Consider the following 18,726-nt stretch of genomic DNA (forward strand, 5'->3'; position numbering starts at 1 on the left):
ACACACACACACACACACACACACACACACACACACACACACACACAAATATTATAATACCAACTAAACAGATGTGGGCACTTTAGCAGTCCTGTCCTGTTCAACTTAGTCATCACAGGAAGCCTGACATTTCTCTCCTGCCTGAGAATTTCCCTGTTCCTGTCGGCATTTAAGGTTCTACTTTATTGGATCCACTGACTTCAGGTGGTTCTGGAGCAGCCCTTCACCCATGTCTGCAAGGTGGCAGACCTAATATGTTGGGGACAAGCCCTCGGTGCTCGATATCTGTGAGGGCACAGTCCTGAGTCCCCACAGATCCCTCACAGATGGCTGTGGCACTGTTGTAGTACAGGCTTCACCCACCAAAGGACGGCTACCTGGTGCCTGGGCGTTCACAGGCATGGATAGCTGGTCATGGTTGGTCTCATGGCTTCTGCTGTCTTCACAGGCCCTGCCCAGGGAGCCCCCTCACAGTACTCAAGCTACCAACAAGGACAAGGTCAACAGTACGGAAGTTACAGAGCGTCGCAGACGGGACCTTCTGCCCAGCAGCAGCGGCCTTATGGCTATGAGCAGGCAAGCTTTCTGGGTATTTCAGGAAGCGTTGTCCGCTGAGTGTCAAGTGAGGTCTGGCAAGGATTTCTCTTATTGTCCTGAGGAACAACAGGTGGGACTAGTTGGCCTCCAATAAAGCTGGAGTGTGCAGCCACTGTGGGGTTAGAGTTGCTCAGATGGTCTTAATGACACGGACACCTCTTTTCCCAGAGGCCAGGAAAGAGCATCTCTTGAATTTGCAGATCAACAAGAGAGGCATGCTAACTTAGTTGTAGACTGAACTGGAGGTGATGACTACATTTTCCTCTAGAGGAGAGACAGCAGTGACATCTCAGGGATATACATCCCATCCAGACCTTTACTGTAGGAGTTCTAGCTGTGCGCCTCGAGGTCCCAACCAAGTCCGTTGGCCCGTGACTTAGTCAAGCACAGGCAGGCAAGGTGTTGTGTGTGCTGTATGTGCTTTCTACTGCCCTTAGCCTCTACCCATAGATACAAGTCATTCCCTAGCCTACTTCTCAGTTCTGAGGGTCAGAAGCAGCTCCAGACTCTGTCCTATGTCCCCTACAGGATGGTATAGCTAGCTTGAGAGGTGCTGGCTCAGACTTTACTCTGTGCTGAGTCTGCCTGCCCTGAGGATTGTACTCAAGGTCTGCTCTGCGCTCTGCTTCCCCCACCTGGGTACAGGCACCAGAGACCTGTCAGACTGTTCTGCATAGGCTCCTTAGCTAGCTGTGGGGGGAGGAAGCTGGAGTTGAGTACCTTTGCCCGTAAGGACAGCCGTCCTCCAGGAGGCTCCCTCTGTGTGCAGCACTCTGTTGGTTTCCAACCCTGCAGTCAGTCTGGATTCGAGCTCCAGTTCTTTCTCCTTCAGATTTTATGTTGACTGACTGTTAACAGGTCACCGGTGTTAACAGCAGCTCTGCTGCCCCATTGGAGCACGGTGGACTCCTTTCTTGGAGGGCCACCATGATGTCTGGTTAGGCATATGGCCAGGCCCTACCTTCAGAGAGCCCAGTGAGGGCGCATTGCCTGTGAGGAAAGCTGATCAAAACAAACCAGTCAAGAAAACAATTGTGTAAGGTTGGGGAGTGACCTTTAGGCTGAAGGACGATACCTCTGGATTGCAGAAGTGTTACCTCTCACTTTGTGGATTTTGGCAGGCTCCCCAGCATTCTGGCTGTGAGAAGAAGCTTCCTGTTGCTTGGGTGTGCAGACCCTCACTCAGTCACTCAGGACTGTAGAGGTATAATCTATCTCTTGTTCTCTTTTAGGGCCAGTATGGGAATTACCAGCAATAAAGGACAAGCATTGTCTTTGGACCCTTCACAGCAGTATGTTCTGGATGAGCCTGTGGCACTTCTGATGAGTAATGACATGTTGGTCACCCTCTGTCTGCCCAGAGCCTTGTCTGCGTGACAGGCAGGCTCATTTTGTGCCGGGTGTGATGCCGTGTGCACCACTGGCTGCGCTGGCGTGACATGTCTGGTGCTGTGTAAAGTATTGTATATCGGTACGATGGGGAGGTTGTCCTGTTTGTGTCCCCCACCCCCTCCCTGGTGTTCTTAGCTAGCTTTGGGGGGGGGGGGGTCACCGTGTCATCACGTGTTCTGTGCCCACTGATGACACAATATCTAAGGGACATCATGGTCCACGTTGCTGTGAGACTCAATCTGTCCCCTCTCATAGCATTGTCACAAAGTGGACTGTAAATGTTTCTTCTTCAACTGGCGGCTCATAGATTGACATACATACAACGCTGGGTGGCCATCTCCTCTGTGCCTAAGTCGGGCTTTGGGGACACCTTCCGTGTCTTGGGTTGTGTCACTATAAGATTAATATGCTTCATGTGCAAAGACCATGAGCTGTCCTTTCCAGGACTTACCAATTGCCTGTGTCTCTCCAGTTTCCATGATCCCAGAGTATGTCTTTGTAGTTGAGAGTGAGGGAGAATCAGTGTCTGTGCCCCTGAGGGTGAGGGCACCGTGAGGGGAGCCTTCCCTGGGAGGGCCGTGTCTGAAGAACAAGTCTCGCCGTCTCCTGGCTGCTTGTGACTTTGGCCCTTGTATATTTGGCATCATCTCTAGGATTCAAGTGTGCCCAAACCTAAATTTAAAGAGAATTTAAAGTACTTATGTTTCATTTTACAAGCAGTTGGCAAGTGTTGATATTACGTCTTCAGGACCCCTGAGTTCAGATTGCCAAGCAGATGTTCCTTTGCGTTTAGGGAAGTCTGAAACCCACACTGCATTTTTAATGAATCCAAATAACTTTTAATATGTTCTTTCAAATGAAAAGGACAAGTTTTATACAGTGAAAATTGAGTGATTTTTTTTTATATCCCTAGAATGTTTAATCTCATTTTAATTCTGTGAAAACATGAGACAGCTTTTTTGAAAAGGTTCTGTCAAAGGAAAATACCACATACAATATAGCATGTATATTTCTCAGCATTTGTTTGGGTGATAACAATATTACTATGAGAAGAAAAGAACAACCTTCAAGCTAAGTGCTAAGAACAACCAAGAACATATAAAACCATCTCCAAGGCTACAGGGCTTGGTACATCAGGCCTATCCACCATGATGCTTTTGCTTTATTTGTGTCTTACATGTAGCCCAGGCTGGCCTCAAATTCACTACGTAGCTGAGGCTGAATAATGATCCTCACTCCCAAGTACTGAGACCACAGGCATGCACCACCACACCTGAATGTTTATCTGTACCCACTGTAGCTCAGTGGGTAAAGCGCTTTTGTGGACTTGAATTAATCTTGCTGGAAAATACAGTGCAAGCTCCATTTTACTTACAGAAGAGTCAAGGGCTGGATTAAAGGACTTGTCTGTGTTGGCTACAGCCTTACTCTAGGACATTCTCCTTCTCCTATGAGACTGATGTCAACAACCATGTGCATATGTCTCATAGGCACAAGGTTTAGGAAACACATACACAGCAAGGGCTGACTACATGACGGTTTTAACTTTACAGAAACAAGTTTCTGATCGCTACGTGACAGGAGTATTAGCAGCTTCATTTTAGGGACTCATCATCTCTTTAGCTCTTTTCCTTCCTGGCAGTTTTTATAAAATTAGTCTGCAAGCTCTATTGGGGGCTAAAACATCTCATTGAAAATGTCGAAACATTTTAAGTAACTGTGAAAATGGTTTTTATTCCTTGCCAATCTGGGAATATGCCTTTTATGTATGCATACGTGTGTGTGTGTGTGTATGTGTGTGTGTGTGTGTATGTTAAAGTTCTGTATTAGTGTGTATGTGTTTGTATGTATGTCCGTGTATGTGTATGTTAAGTGCTGTATTAGTGTGTGTGTTAATACTTTTTGAAAGAAAAGGACACTTGAAAAAAATGTATCACCCCAAAAGTTCAATCTGAAATGTCTTACATTAAGAATTTCTTGAATGTTGTGTATATATTTTTAAAAGCACTTTGTGAAATAGTTTGTACATTTATTTCCTAATTTATACCTGATTTTGGTGTTAATATATTTAATTATTAATAATGTTTATTTAATGTTTTGTTCATTTTTATGTCATTTTGTGGGGGAAAGGTGATGCTGGTCTTTTTCATTGCCTGTATTATAGCTTTTCTTCTGTAACATGAATGTTTGGAGACTCCTAGGCTGAAATGAACCCATTGTGCAGGTGTGGTTGACTGTGTTTTGTTTTCTATGACGACTCCTACTGAAGGCCAGAAAAGATGCAAAGGGAGAATTTGGAAATCGCTGCTCGTTCTTTCTTCTGTTTCCTAACATCCGTTCAACACTTGACCACTAATGACTGATGTTTTCAGATGTGCTGACCACTACCTGCGGCTTAGCAGAAGCTGCACATGTCAGGGCCATGGTTGGATGGATATCTCTGCAGACTTAGCATATAGCACAGTGGGAGATGGGAGATGTCCACAGAGGCACTGGGCAGACGCAGGCCTGGCCCAGGAAAGAGGTGTCTTCCTTTTCTGTTGTACCAGTTTCCAGACACGGGCTTCAGTAATGAGTGTTCAAAGTTGTAAAAAGAGGAAGACTTTCCATTAAAACACTTTTTTTTAGCCATTACCTCATTTATGTTTATTGAACAGGTTACGTCTGTCTTATTTATGAACGAAGTACAATTTTAAAACGCCCTATCATTTTCACCCTTTTTTTTGTTGGGTTGGTTAGACGGAGGCTCACTGTACAAATCTGGCCTGGAGCTCAGAGATACCCGGTCTCTGTGTCCGGAGACTGGAATTAAAGCCGTGCGATCCCGCACCTGGCTTTTCCCTGGTTTTGTGAGACAGGATCACTGTGAGTCTCAGGCTGGGCTGGAATTCACGACGATCCCTCTGCTCAGCTTCCTCAGTGGACTTTGGCTTCGGGGACGTAGTGGGTTCGGGGGCGGCCCCGCGACGGTTTGCTGATCCACCGCGCATGCGCGGCTAGAGCACGCCCCGGAAGCAGTCCAGCGAGCGGAAGCGGGAGCTACCAGGAGCCGGTGGATGCCGGCAGCCTTACACCGGTGTGCGTTCTGCGGCGGCGGGTGGCGGGCGGAATGGCTGGGCGGGATCTCTGTGTGCCGTGGCTCTGATGAAGATAGCTCGTCCGGCCTGAGCGCTAGGAAGTTGGTTTCTGAGGGACTCGTTCTTGCTTTAGCTTTAGCGTGGTGTCGCCTGCCTGTAATCTCAGCTCCCAACTGAGGCAGGTGGATTTCCAGGAGTTCGAGCCCCGCTTAGGCCACATAGTGAGACTATGAACAACAACAAAAAGATGGCAGAAACTTCCCCTTGCCCAGCTCTTTTGGAAAGCCTTTATATGTGCTCCTCGGGCTCTCCTGTAAGATGCAGACGCCTCAGCGTGCCGCCTAACTGTGGGCAGTTGTAGAGGCATTCTTTTAAAGATGAGGTAAAGAAGCATTCTGCACACTAAGGATCGGTAGAGATGCGGCTGGGGTGAGAGCAAATGGCCTTGTTCCTACTCAGGATCCTAAAAGACCAGGCAGGAAACAGTTTCGGAGCTGTCGGAGGTTTCCCTGCCTGCGTGTGAACCAGTCTGGGGACCTAAAATACTGGGTCGGGGGATGATGGGCAGCCGTCTCTCCAGTCTGTCCGTCCCACAAGACCCCATAGGGCAGGCACCAGACAATAGCTTTGTTGAACGGGTGCTTTATTTTGTTTTTGAGACAGGCTCTCCCTGGCTGGCCTGGAACTCTGATGCCTGTCTGGCTTCCAGAGTGCATCTGCCACCACTCACAGCAGGAACGCCTTTTTTTAATGTTTTCCTGTGAATGACATGTAATTAAGTAAAAACCATGTAATGTGAATTGTCGGGTGACAAAACGATACCCCGGTTTCTAAATACTTTCCACATGAAGAACGAAGTAGATCACAAACATATGTAATGAAATGTAAACAGTATGTAGCAGAGACAGTAATGCCTCTCCTCCCCGCCCCCCCCCCCCCCCGTGGGATTTAATATCCTGCAGCGAAATGAAAACAGAACGCTTAGAATTAAGTTAGTTAACTGTAAATACTATGAATCAATTGTGCTTAACCTATAAAAGAGTAACGCGGAAGAAATGAAAACATTCCTCAAGAATGCTTTTTTTTTTTTTCATTTCTCTTTTTTTTAATGACAGGTTTCCACGCATCTGGCTCCCTGTCTGGCCTTGAACTTGCTCTGTGGTAGAGGATTACCTTGAACTTCTGATCTTCCTACCTCCACCTCCTGAGTGCTACACATACAAGTAAGTGGTGGCATCCCTGGTTTACGTGGTCCCAGGGGTCAACCCCCAGGGCTTTGTGCATGCTGGGCGGCCAAGCACTTTACCAACTGAGCTACCTCCCTCTCCCACAATGCTCTCTTCTTTCTCAGTGAAGACATCATGGCACATGTCTCTAGAGCCAGCTACATAGTCAGTTCAGTCAGTACACTCCGAAGCCAGTACATTGGGTTCCTGGACATACCTCTTGTGGTCAGTAGCCGGGAGGTCAGCATCCTGTATAGCAGCAGTGACCCTCACACTGTAGCACCGTGAAGTTCCCTGTGCGTGAAAGCCTTGCTGTACAGCCTCAAAGCATCTAGCTGTCAGGCTCCAGGCTCTGACTCTCCTCTCTGGCCCAGGAAAGGCACCGTTAGATGGAAAGTGAGCATGCACGCTCTCCTAGGCTCCCTCTGCAGTGTGCTGTGGGTAGACCCTGTCCACTAGGACTTCCTGTGATGGCAGTATCCTGATCTGTATTTCCTGCGTGGCCTGTAGCACTGACGAACTTAGGCTTTATTTGCTCTTGTGAGTGTGCATGCCCATGCATGTGAGTGTGCAGACGTACATGTACACATGTGTAGGTGAGGGGGCATGAGATGTCTTCTAGCACTCTCTGACTCCTTTGAGGCCAGGTTTCTCCTGAGTCAGGGGTCTTGCCATCTTGACCTCCCTGCATCGTGCATGGGTTGCAGGTCACTCCTGCTTTTTAAATGAGTGCTAGAGTCCCAGCTCAAGGCCCTGTGCTTACACAGCAAGGATTCTTGCCCACCAAGTCATCTCCCCAGCCAAATTTTATTCAGTTTTAACCTTACCAGTCCCGGGTAGCTGTAGACACTGGATGGGACAGTATGGAAATAGTGTTAGGAAGGCAATGAGAGAGTGAACAGCCGTGGCAGGGGACCGCCCCTCTCAAAGAGTGGACACACAAACTGAAAGTGGAGAAAGGACCGGGCTGTGGCATTGTACACCTTTGGTCTCAGCACTCAGAGGCAGAGACAAACAGCTCTCTATGAATCCAGGCCTGCCGAGGCTATATGGTGAGACCTTGTTATCCCAAAACTAACTCCCCTAAAAAAAAAAAAAAAACCACAGGAAGCATAGAAAGAAGGAAGCGTGCCAAGCCGGCCCGCTTCTGTGTCAAGACTCCAGGTGGCTTTGCAGCTGTTCCTAACCTTTCAGTTTGGCTCCACCAGTGCCAAGCCGGCTGATGGTGACAGCCTTTGCCTTACAGGCCTCGATGCCGATGTGCCAGCATCGGTGAGTTATGCTCCTGTTCTTTGCTTCAGTGTCTTCCATTGTCAAATGGGAATAATAAAAAAATTGGCTTTGTGAAACCTTTATGTAGACAGAATAGGTTAATCACTGGAACCCACTTTAACAGGAACAGAATTCTGTAAGTAGCACACTAGGGCTAGAACATTTGCTACTGGTTGCTTGTTTTGGTTTGACTGGTTGGTTGGTGTTTTTTGTTTGTTTGTTTGTTTGTTTGTTTGTTTGTTTTATCGAGACAGGGTTTCTCTGTGTAGTCCGGGCTGTCCTGGAACTCACTCTGTAGACCAAGCTGGCCTCGAACTCAGAAATCCGCCTGCCTCTGCCTCCCAAATGCTGGGATTAAAGGCATGCACCACCACTGCCTGGCTGGTTGGGTTTTTTTGTTGCTTTTAGATTTATTTATTTTATATATGTGAGTACACTGTCATTGTCTTCAGATACACCAGAAGAGGGCATTAGGTCCCGCTACAGATGGTTTTGAGCCCCCATGTGGTTGCTGGGAATTGAACTCAGGACCTCTGAAAGAGCACTCAATGCTCCTAACCACTGAGCCATCTCTCCAGCCACAGTTGGTTGGTTTTTGAGGCAGGGTCTCATGTGTCTCAGGCTGGCCTCACACTATGTAGCTGAGGCTGGTCTTGAACTTGCTGATGTTAAATATGCATGTCAGCAGGCCCGGCTGCCTTGTGTGTTTAGATAGAGTCTCCCTCTGTAGCTGAGAGCCTGGAAATCATAACAGCTTAGACTGACCTCAAAGTCAAGGGAATCATGCTCCCCTGAGCTCCACTGAAGGGTTATAGCCATGAGTTCCCATATCTGGCTTGTGTTTATTATTAATTAATTACAAAGTGGTCTGGAGAGGTGACTTGGTGGTTAGAAACACTTGTTACTCTAACAGAGGACTCAGATTCAGTTCACTTGAACGTAAATTAAAAATACATTTTTTCTCATTTATTTTATGAGTGTTGTGCCCACATGTATGTATGTAAACCACATGAACACCCAGTGCCCATGGAGATCAGAAGACAGAATCAGAGTCCCTGAAACTGGAGTTATGGATTGCTGTGAACATCTGTGTGTTTGGGGAACTGAATCTGGGGTTGCACTTACTCGTAAAACAGATTGGATGGTAATCTAATGTATGTAAGTTTGGGATTGTTTTTTGATAGCATTTACCAGAAACTTAACCACCGAGGCTGAAATTGGGGAATTTTTTTTTTCTAGAAAATGTGATTCCTTGAGGTGATTTAGCGCTGCTTTAAAAAGATTACTTTCACAGTTAGGCCTGGGGTTGTAGCTCTGTGGTAGGGCTTTCTATTATTTATCTATGTATATGACTGCTTTATTTGCATACACACCTACATGTATCAGATTACACAAGGTTGCTGGGACTTTAACTCAGGACCTCTGGAAGAGCAGCCAGTGCTTTAACCATGAGCCATTTCTCCAAAGTCACTAAGCCACCTCTTCAGGCACTGATAGAAATTCAAACAAACAAACAAACAAGAAAGAGACAAAAACCAAAACTTTGAGAGGGCTCAGTAGTTAAAAGTGTGGCTACTCTTAGAAAAGACTAGAATTCTATTCCCAGGACCCACCGGGCAGCTCACAACTTTCTGTAACTCCAGTTCCAAGGGATCTGATATCCACTTCTGTATCCACAGACACTAGGTAGACATGTACACCCATGCATGTACTGCACATACATGTAGACAGAACACCCATGCTCATAAAGTAATAAAGTATTCAAAATTGAAAAACAAAACAAAAAAATAAACTTGAGACTAGCAGGAGGAGGGTGTCCCCATGAAGTGGTGACCCAGTGTGGGGCTATGAGGCTAGGCTGGTTACTGAACACATAAAGAAAAAACTGTTAGGAGAAAGGAAGCCACCAAGACAGAGCATTTGAGCAACACTAGACTACCAGACTGAATGTCTGTGGGTCTTGAGGTTTCAGTCGCTGTGAGGAGACACCATGGCCACGGCAGTTCTTATAAAGGAAAGCATTTAATTGGGGCCACTCATCAACCATCATCATCATGGTGGTAAGCACAGTGGCATGCAGACAGACATGGTGCTGGAGAGGTAGCTGAGAGTTCTACATCTGGATCAGCAGGCAGCAGAAAGCATGAGTGAGCCACTGGGCCTGGCTTGAGCTTCTGAAACCTCAAAGCCCACCCAGCCCCAGGGAGACACTTCCTCAAGCACAGTGTCACCTCCTAATAGTGCCACTACTCCCTATGAGCCTACGGGCCGTGTTCATTCAAACTATCACAGTATGAACATCTCGGGGCATCCGTGTCACACAGCATCTAGATGTGGGTCCCATGGTTCCTGGAGGTGAGGCTGTCTGCAGGGCTGTGCTAAAGGAGGGCATGGCTGGGCCACTGGGGCACAGAAAGGTGTGAGACCCATAGCACAAACCAGGAGGACCCAAAACTCTGAGGTGGACTGTTGGCCACACCAGAAGCAATTGAGACTCAGACTGAGTACTGCCAAGAGCTTGTGCATAGAATAATAAACTGGTGGTATGTGGAGGAGCAGGATCTAGGGTGCCTCCCTAGACCCCTGTGGAGTGGACAGGCAGGCAGAGAGGCCTTGCCCAGGAGTGTCCTTCCCTGTGGAGCACAGTATGGCCCAGCCCTACTCTGTGCTTAGCAGCTCAGCTCTCCCCTGGCCTCAGGGTTTTGTGGGTGTACTCTCATGGAAGCATACCTTTACATCCTGGCTGTTTTTCCTGCTGCAGGGTGTGTGGTGGACGTTCAAGCTTCAGTGCTGTCTGGCCTTTGTGGAGGCAGGTCCCCACCCTGAAGCTGCAGGAGGGCACGTCACCTCATTAGAGCACAAGCCACTGAGGCTCAGAGGTCCCATCACTCTCATCTCTCAGGAAATTAGAAGGATGGGAGCTGCGTGAGGAACAGAGAACCGAGACCACACAGACACTGCTCATTGTGTTCACAGCAGGACAGACGCCACAGTGCACTCGTGTGGGCTGGCCTGGCCTGGCCTGGCCTTGCCCAGCCTTTCCACTTTCAGGTGAGGAGACTGAGGCAGCAGCTGCAAAGGGGACCTGTGTCTGAGTGTGTGGGTGCCGTTACCCAGTGCTCTCCTGTGCCAGTTTAATGGTTTTCAGCTACTCAAGAGCTACTCTTTAGTAACAGTTTAGCGGATGGCTGGTTTGACTTTGGAGAAATTCTGTCTTGAGGTTTAGATTCCCTTTTAATAATCTCACCAAGCAGGTACCTCATATTCTCCTGGGAGAGTCACTCACCATTGCAAAGATTTAATTATCTAAACCTGTGTGCCCAGACCCTGGCCTGAGTGCACATAGGCAGGCGGACACAGAAGCCCCATCCATGCACTGTGGGGTCCAACAGATCACTTCCTCCATTCACTGGTTCTCTCTGACATCATTCTGGACTCTACCGTGTGCCAGACTCTGCTCTAGCTCTAGTCTGAAGTTCACGTTTAACCCAAGGGCCTTCTGACTGGATCCTTCTGACTTTTTTGTAAGGACCATGGTACCTACCAGACTTGTCTTGGCAAGGACTTGCACTGTGTTTGAGAGTGTTTTGAAATGGGCTCCATCGACATGGGCTGTCCTCAAGCCCAGCCAGCTTCTTCCTCTCCAAGCCTCATGCAGATTGCTCTCTGTGGGCACTGTAGACCACGCTAAGCACCGGGAGCCTTCTGGGAAGAAGCCACTGTCAGAGAAGAAACTGGTAAGTCACTGCCTAGGAAGGATGCCTTTGAGTCTGCCCCACCCCAAGTGTCAGTGCCAGTGTGTGTGCGTGTGCGTGTGCGTGTGTGCGTGTGTGTGCGCGCGCGAGTGTGTGTCATCCAGGTGCCTTTATCTCCCTACGGAGCTGAAGATGATCTTAATTCCTGATCCTTCTGTCTCCACCTCCCTAGTGGAAGGATTACAGACATAAGTCACCTTGCTCAGCTCTCCTAAAAGTATTTTTACATGCATTTACTTATTTGTTTGCATTTAAGTGTTTTTGAATATTCAAGTTCTGTTTGACCCTGGGGACTGGGTATATCTTTAGTTTTAGGTTCTTTAAGGCTTATAATGAACAAGATGTTGACTTGCTCATTTAACGCCTACAGGCGCCTGTGTGAATGTGTATGTCAGTCCCTGCCGTCCTTAGGAGCACTGTCTACTTCCTTTCAGGGAGCCTTCTTGGCTGCCACAGCAGCTCTTTGCATGGGCCCTGGAGACCAAACACTTGAGCCATTACAGGAAGTTTTTCTTCTGTTTGCAAGAGCCTTTCATGATCTTCTTGGTTTGCTTTGCTTTGCTTTGCTTTGCTTTGCTTTGCTTTGCCTTGTTTTTTGAGACAGGGTTTCTCTGTGTAATAATAGCCTTGGCTCTCCTGGAGCTCACTCTAGACCAGGCTGTCCTGTAACTTACAGAAATCCTCCTTCCTCTGCCTCCAGAATGCTGGGAATAAAAATGTGTGCTACCACTGGCCACCACCACAGGCTATCCCTTGATGATCTTTGACTAAAGAACTTACATATTAGGACTCATCTCATTTCCACTTTGGTCGAAGAGCTTCAGTTTAGCAGCTGAGAAAAAGCCATGTTTCTTAGGGAAAGGAACTTTGACAGCCAGGCTGAGGGACATAGCACAGAGGCTTCCTCAGGGCTGTCCCCTCCTGGCAGTTGATGCTTGTGTGGGATCCTTCCTGATGATGTCCAGCCTTGCTTTTTCCTGTCAGGTGGATTCTGGTTTCCTTAGTTCAGTGCAAACTTGGATTCTTTTCAAAGTAGCAACCTGTGGTTTTCCTCAGGGTGAGGTCAAGGAATCCTAGGATATTTGTTTTGGGGACTTTTTGCTTACTTCTGTGGTATGAGGCATCAAATCTAGGAGCTTACATGTGATGACTTGATGCTGTACTGCTGAGCTCGACCCCAGGCTGGACACTTTTTTTTTTTTTTTTTTTTCTTAAAAACAATTCAGTCCTGGGGACTGGAGTGGTGCCTTGCTGTTTAAAAGCACTTAATTATTTTTGCAGAGGACTTGGGTTTGGTTCCTAGCACCTGCAGAGTAGCTCACAACTACTTGTAATTCCAGTTCTAGGAGATCTGGCACAGGTTTTGCACAATATGCATGTACTCAGGCACATATACATAGACACATAAATAAATAGATATGTTTAAAGTCCAGTGCTAGAGATGGAGGGGCTGTAGCTGAAGGATGAGCTGAGTGAGTGAGCGCTTTGCCAGCATGTGTTCAAATGGGCCACACACAGCCTTGTGCCCACAAAGGTCAGAAGAGGCCTTCAGATGTCCTGGGATCAGAGTTACATTTGTAAGCCAAGTGCTGAGAATAGAACCCAGGTCCTCTGTAACAATAGCAAGTACTTTCAACTGCTGAATCATCTTTCCAGCACAGCTGGTTAAGGACCTAAAGAAAACCTTCCTGAGAAGGGTCGTGCCTGCCTTCCTGCGTTTCATCCAGAAGCCCTTGGGTAGTGCCATGGCAAGATCTCTCTGCACAATGAAAGCTCGGGTGTTCCCCAAGGACCCCACCTCCTTCCACCGGCAGCTCTCCAACTACCGCTCTCCACTAGTAAAGACAGAGCAGTGTGTTAGCGAGGCAGTTCTGTTTGAGAGAAGCTAGAAGGACACTTTGTTCAGGGAACATTTCCTAAACAAGCTGTGCTCTCTAGAATTGCTGAGTTCCCTTTTGAAGTGTGCACGCCATACCAGCCGCCCGCTGTGTCTGCCCTCGGTGGGGTGCGGGTGGCCTGTAAGAGCTGGGTCTTACCTGTGGCTCTGGAGAGCTCTGCAATCACGTTAGCTTGGTTAGCCTCTAATGCTGGTAGAGAGGCATGTATCAAGTGGATGGTAATGTGTATGAGTGGTTTGCTTGCATGTATGTTTGTCTCCTGGAAGGGTTGCAGGGGTGCTAACATCCTCTGGTGCATTTTACTCTCTGTAGAAAAGGCATTTCGTGGATCACCGGAGAGTGTTGGTCCGTGGAGGAAGTGGAGGCTCTGGCATGAGCTGCTTCCACAGTGAGCCACGCAAGGAGTTCGGAGGCCCTGATGGTGGGGATGGAGGAAATGGTGGACACATCATCCTGAGAGGCATGTCCCCTGGGAGCATCTGGGGAGGGACAGCCTACACTCAGGGTGGAGGTCCCGCTGTCTTATCTCGCCATGCGTTTGCACTCACACTTGTCGTGTGCACAGCACGTTTATGAATTGTATGTGCTCAGCACCAGTGCACCAAGGCAAGAGACTTTGGGTGTCACTTCTGTTTTTTAATCTCAGAGACACAGGTTGCTTCCCATCAGGAGCCTTACGACAGCCCATGTCACAGGGTGGGAAGGTGCCACAGAGGCCTCGCTGCACTGGGCACATGCTTGGCATAACTATTCAACGTGCTGGGTGCAAGCATCTTCACAGCATCATGAAGTTAGCTGGTTATTTTATGTGTATAGGTGCTATGCCTGAGTGTTTGTCTGTGTATGTACCACATGTGGCCCTGCAGAGGCCATCAGATCCCCTGGAACTAGAATTACAGTGTGAGCACCACTAGATGCTGGGGCATCACCCCTGCGTCCTCTGCATGAGCAGCCATGTTCCTGACCAGTAGCCCATCTCTTTAGTGCCCTAGGTAATTCTTTTGTGTGTTTTTAATTGATGATAGTCATTTTCACATCATATAGTGATGCCTTCCTGTTGCAAGTTTGAGCAAATTTCAGACCAGTCAGGGCTACAAGACTACATAGTGAAAACCTGTCTCAAAAAAAAAGAAAGAAAGAAAGCCCATGACACTAGTGGTGGTGGTAGTGGTGCATGTCTTTAATCCCAGCACTCAGGAGAGGCAGGCAGAGGCAAGTAGATCTCTGTGAGTTCGAGGACAGCCGGGCTAAACAGAGAAACTCTGTCTCAGGGAAGAAAAAAAGGTCATATTCTATTTTGGTTAGGATAATGAAGAGCGTGGGCGGCCAGCCGTACACCCAAGCCCAGGGAGGGGGAGGGGGACAGATGTGAGGCCGCTGTTGTCTGCTCAGCAGCTGTGTTGGAACAAAGGAACATGAGATTTTGCTCTCGTTCTAGTTGACCAGCAAGTCAAGTCCTTGTCCTCAGTCTTGTCCCAGTATCAGGGTTTCAGTGGAGAAAATGGTGGCAGTAAAAACTGCTCTGGACGAGGCGGTGCCACCCTCTACATCCAGGTAAGCTGAGGAGCTGGAGTGGGCACAGTTCCCTTGGGTCCTAGTCACCGAGTCCATGGGTGACTAAAGCAGTCGGCCAGGGACAGAACCGGACATCGGTGTGTTTCAGGAGTCACACCCCTACACAACCACCTTTGCATTGGTGTGGTACCGTGTTGTTTCTGACCCAAGAGAATTTAGAGGAATGACCCTGAAGAGGGAGCCAAGAACACACCTTCCCGTGTCTAGGTAGGGGCAGCATGCCCACCCAGGCTTCTACTCTCCCAGGCTGGTTCCCTGCTGCTCGGTTGGTTCCAGTCCTATAGAAACACTTCAGAAAAGCCCCATGCAGAAATGGGTCTCTGGTGTTATGACAGGGCCTCACTGTGGGACCCAGGCTGTCTTTGAACTTGTAATCCCCCACCTCAGACACCTGAGTGCTGGAAGGCAAGTATTACCATGACACAGTATGGGGAATCTGACTAGCCCTATAAAATCTCTTCAGGGCAGAGACATTTTGGTTTTTCTGGTAGCTGAAGAGAGCAGAGCAGTTACCAGTGCCCCACCCGTCCTCTTCCTGGCTGGTTATAGAACAGAACTTGATGACAGTGATGGTGGTGGTGCTTTTCAGGTCCCTGTGGGTACCTTGGTGAAAGAAGGAGACAAGATTGTGGCTGACCTATCTAACCTGGGAGACGAGTACGTGGCTGCTCTTGGGGGTGCAGGAGGAAAAGGCAATCGTTTCTTTCTGGCCAATGACAACCGTGCCCCTGTAACTTGCACCCCTGGACAACCGGGTCAGGAGCGGGTCCTCTACTTGGAACTCAAGACAATGGCTCACGCTGGGATGGTATGCCCCTGACTGTGCCACACCCTGAGGTGGTGGGTCCCTGAGGGTGGACACACTGCTACCCAGGAAAGAATGCTGGCTTTCATTCATTCCTCCTGCCCAGTGCTCTGTCTGTGCCAGCTGCTGGTGGCACTGACAGTGTCGTCCATGAGATCCCAGGACACTTGTACTTTGTTTCTAGGTTGGCTTCCCGAATGCTGGGAAATCCTCTCTCCTTCGAGCCATTTCAAATGCAAAACCTGCTGTAGCTTCCTACCCGTTCACCACCTTGAACCCTCACGTGGGGATCGTTCACTATGAAGGCCACCAACAGGTAGCAGGTAGAGCCTCTAAAATCCTGCCAGAGGATGGGTTTAAATGGCCCAATGATTCAGGAGAGCAATTATGTAACCCCTGAGTTTAGCTTCCCACTTAAAAATGAGACATTGTTTTCCCTGATTGAAACAATTTTAATGAGTCTGTTCTCTGTCAAAGTCAACCCCTCCCCTCCCAGCCAAGAAATCTGATCTCTTCTGTTGGGAATTATGATCTTGAGTTTGGAGCCTGAGGAGAGGACTGCCTCTTGCCTTCCTCATTCTCTCCTGTGGAACTGGGCGGTATCAGTCATGCAGACAGCATGTGGTTTAAAAAGCCTTTCCTGTACCATTTTAAGAGGAAAACTTTTTTCCAGAAGATAATGTACCCATTAAAAATAGCAAGCCTGCTGGTAAGGTTATTTGTACAGCACTTTATATCTGCAAAGTGCACGATAGTGATTTGTATCCATAATCAAATTATCCATAGAATGCAGGGAGCCATCTCCCTTTTTTGAACCGTGTTTGAAGCCTGGGAGACAGGAATGTGTTAAATCTTACTCATTAGATTAATCCACCATGCCTGTCACCCAAATATTTCAGAGCGTTTTGCAGCCCTGAGAGCTGAGGTGTCTCAGTGTTGCTTGGCCTGCTGAGTCACCTGGGGGCGGACGAGTGGCTTTGATTCCCAGTGTTCCTTGAAAGTTGTAGAACATGGGATCTGGGCCAGAAAGGGTCGCCCTGAGGGGAGTCTCCTGACCCCAAGGTTGAGACCAGCGCTGGGAGGCTGAGAACAGGACCCTGACCTGACATAACTCTTACCTCCTACAGTGGCAGACATCCCAGGCATCATCCGAGGTGCACACCAGAACAAGGGCCTGGGCTTCAGCTTCCTCAGGCATATCGAGCGCTGTCGCTTCTTCCTGTTTGTGGTAGATCTTTCCTTGCCTGAGCCATGGACTCAGGTTGATGATTTAAAATATGAACTAGAGAAGTATGAAGAAGGCCTGTCGGAGAGGTCCCACGTGATCATTGCAAATAAGATTGATCTCCCGCAAGCCAGAGCCCACCTGCCTCAGCTCCAGGCCCGCATCGGACAGGAGGTCATAGCCCTGTCAGCGCTGACTGGGGAGAACCTGGAGCAGCTGCTTCTACACTTGAAGGAGCTGCATGATGCCCACATAGAGGCGGAGCTGGAGCAGGGCCGCCAGCCTCTCAGGTGGTAGTGGGCACAGGGCTGTGTGCCCCAGGGCCCGCGTAGAACAGGGTTGGGCCAGAAAGAAGCAAAAGCAACCCTTTTGTAAAACTACGGGCCACTTTGAACTCCTGAGACTACGAACTTGCAAATATATGAATGTGTCAGTGTCTTTGTTTTCCCACCAATTTGAGGCATCCTCCTAAAGTGTCCCCTGCCCAGGGCGATGGAGTATTCTGTGCCACCTGGTACCTGAATTGCTCCCTGTGCTTGGTGCGCCTGTCACCCTTGCTGACTGGTTTGCTGGAGTTGACTCATTTGTGCTAATTAACACCTCATTAGTAGGAGGACAGTGCTGCTGGCTGAAGGTAGCAAACTGCTGCCAGGTGGCTGAGGCAAACACCACTGAGCAGCAGAGCCATGGCTGAGCTGCTCACACAGGGCAGGGTTTGTGGCCCTCGATTTCCTTGTGTGATTGGGTCTGCCCACAGTCCTGACTGAAGAGCAGCAGGGCCCCACACTGGCCTCTGTGCCAGCATGTCAGGGAAGCAGGGTTCAGTGGCTATACTTTGTTCTCCAGTGCCGGTTGACTGAGAACAGTGCGGGCCGGCTCCTTCCCTGTTGTTCCCAGAATGCTGAGCTCTGTGGGGGCCGAACACCAAGGCAGCCTTGAGCTTCACGACTGAATGCACCCAATATCCGACCAGGCACGCACACAGCCTCTGGCTGTGCCTCAAGGATGCGCCAGCCAGTTGTCAACCAGAGAAGATGTGAACCTTAAATGCTGGCAGTGTTTGTGATACGTGGGCTCAGCCCAGCAGGATGTATGGAAGAATGGCCAGAGACCTGTCCCTGGAGGCAGAGACTGCCACCACTCTGCCCTGCCCTGGCTAAAGGCTCAGCTTGCCACAGCTTACCTGAACCTGTGAGTCAGTACCAGCCTTTTTTGCCAGGTGGGACCACTTACCCCTCCAGACACCATCCTATGGAAAGTGACCCAGGTGGTACGGACTTGGGACCATATGTCCCAGAATATTCCCCAGGGAAGTATGGCCCTGAGAGCCCTCAGAAGTACAATGAGAAGACAAGTGGAAACAAGATGGTTCATCTTTTGGGGAGACCCCTACCCTAGAGTGAGGCTAGGCATGCTTCTGGCACATAGGCAGGGCAGGTCCCTCTGTTGGGTGGGGCTGCTGAAACAGCAAGCCTGCCCTCAGCTTTCAGAAGCAATTCCGTTTTGATCTGCAGCTGGAACACGGGGTCCTTTTCCGGGAAGCTTTATTCTAATGTCTTATAATTTCAAAGGTCCTGGCGTTCTGGAGGCCAGGGCACGTCTCGTGTCTGTGGCTTTTCTCTTTCAGGCCACTGCAAAGGGTTTTGTAGTCAAGCCAGGCCTGAGAGCACTAATTATCCACCACTGGCTTTCATCTTTGTGGCTGCTGTGCTCTGGAGACCTAGAATGCCTTCCTAGGGCCTGGAGACCTAGGGGTGGGCTGGCTCCTCGGAGCTGCCGTATGTCCTGGGAGCCGCCAACAGTCCTTGGCTTGTGTTTCACACAGGCTGCTGAGGTCCAGCTTTGCCGTTACCAGGGCCATGCCACAGAGGGTCATCTTGGAACCACCCCAGGAGGGGTGTTCC

The 18,726-nt window shown here is 49.0% G+C and overlaps 2 protein-coding genes across 2 annotated transcripts in view; both read left to right on the forward strand.

Moving 5' to 3' along the window:
- The window catches only part of Ss18l1 (SS18L1 subunit of BAF chromatin remodeling complex), a 24,406-nt gene extending 19,783 nt beyond the window's left edge, over window positions 1-4,623 (forward strand). Inside the window, exons 10-11 of the mRNA XM_028774057.1 lie at window positions 449-576; window positions 1,830-4,623. Of these exons, the coding sequence (XP_028629890.1) occupies window positions 449-576; window positions 1,830-1,856 (155 nt within the window). The 3' untranslated portion in view covers window positions 1,857-4,623. The remainder of the gene's footprint in view (window positions 1-448; window positions 577-1,829) is intronic.
- A 405-nt stretch (window positions 4,624-5,028) lies between these two features.
- Mtg2 (mitochondrial ribosome associated GTPase 2) lies at window positions 5,029-17,258 on the forward strand. Its single transcript, XM_028774084.1, has 9 exons — window positions 5,029-5,065; window positions 6,182-6,289; window positions 10,326-10,615; window positions 11,094-11,301; window positions 13,530-13,677; window positions 14,656-14,771; window positions 15,382-15,600; window positions 15,782-15,920; window positions 16,725-17,258. The coding sequence occupies exons 4-9, from the start codon at window positions 11,098-11,100 to the stop codon at window positions 17,117-17,119; spliced, it is 1,221 nt and encodes a 406-aa protein (XP_028629917.1). The 5' UTR covers window positions 5,029-5,065; window positions 6,182-6,289; window positions 10,326-10,615; window positions 11,094-11,097; the 3' UTR covers window positions 17,120-17,258.
- The last annotated feature ends 1,468 nt before the right edge of the window (window positions 17,259-18,726 follow it).

This window comes from Grammomys surdaster, unplaced genomic scaffold, assembly GCF_004785775.1.
Source record: "Grammomys surdaster isolate TR1022 unplaced genomic scaffold, NIH_TR_1.0 238, whole genome shotgun sequence".
In the NCBI taxonomy this organism is placed as follows: Eukaryota; Metazoa; Chordata; class Mammalia; order Rodentia; family Muridae; genus Grammomys; species Grammomys surdaster.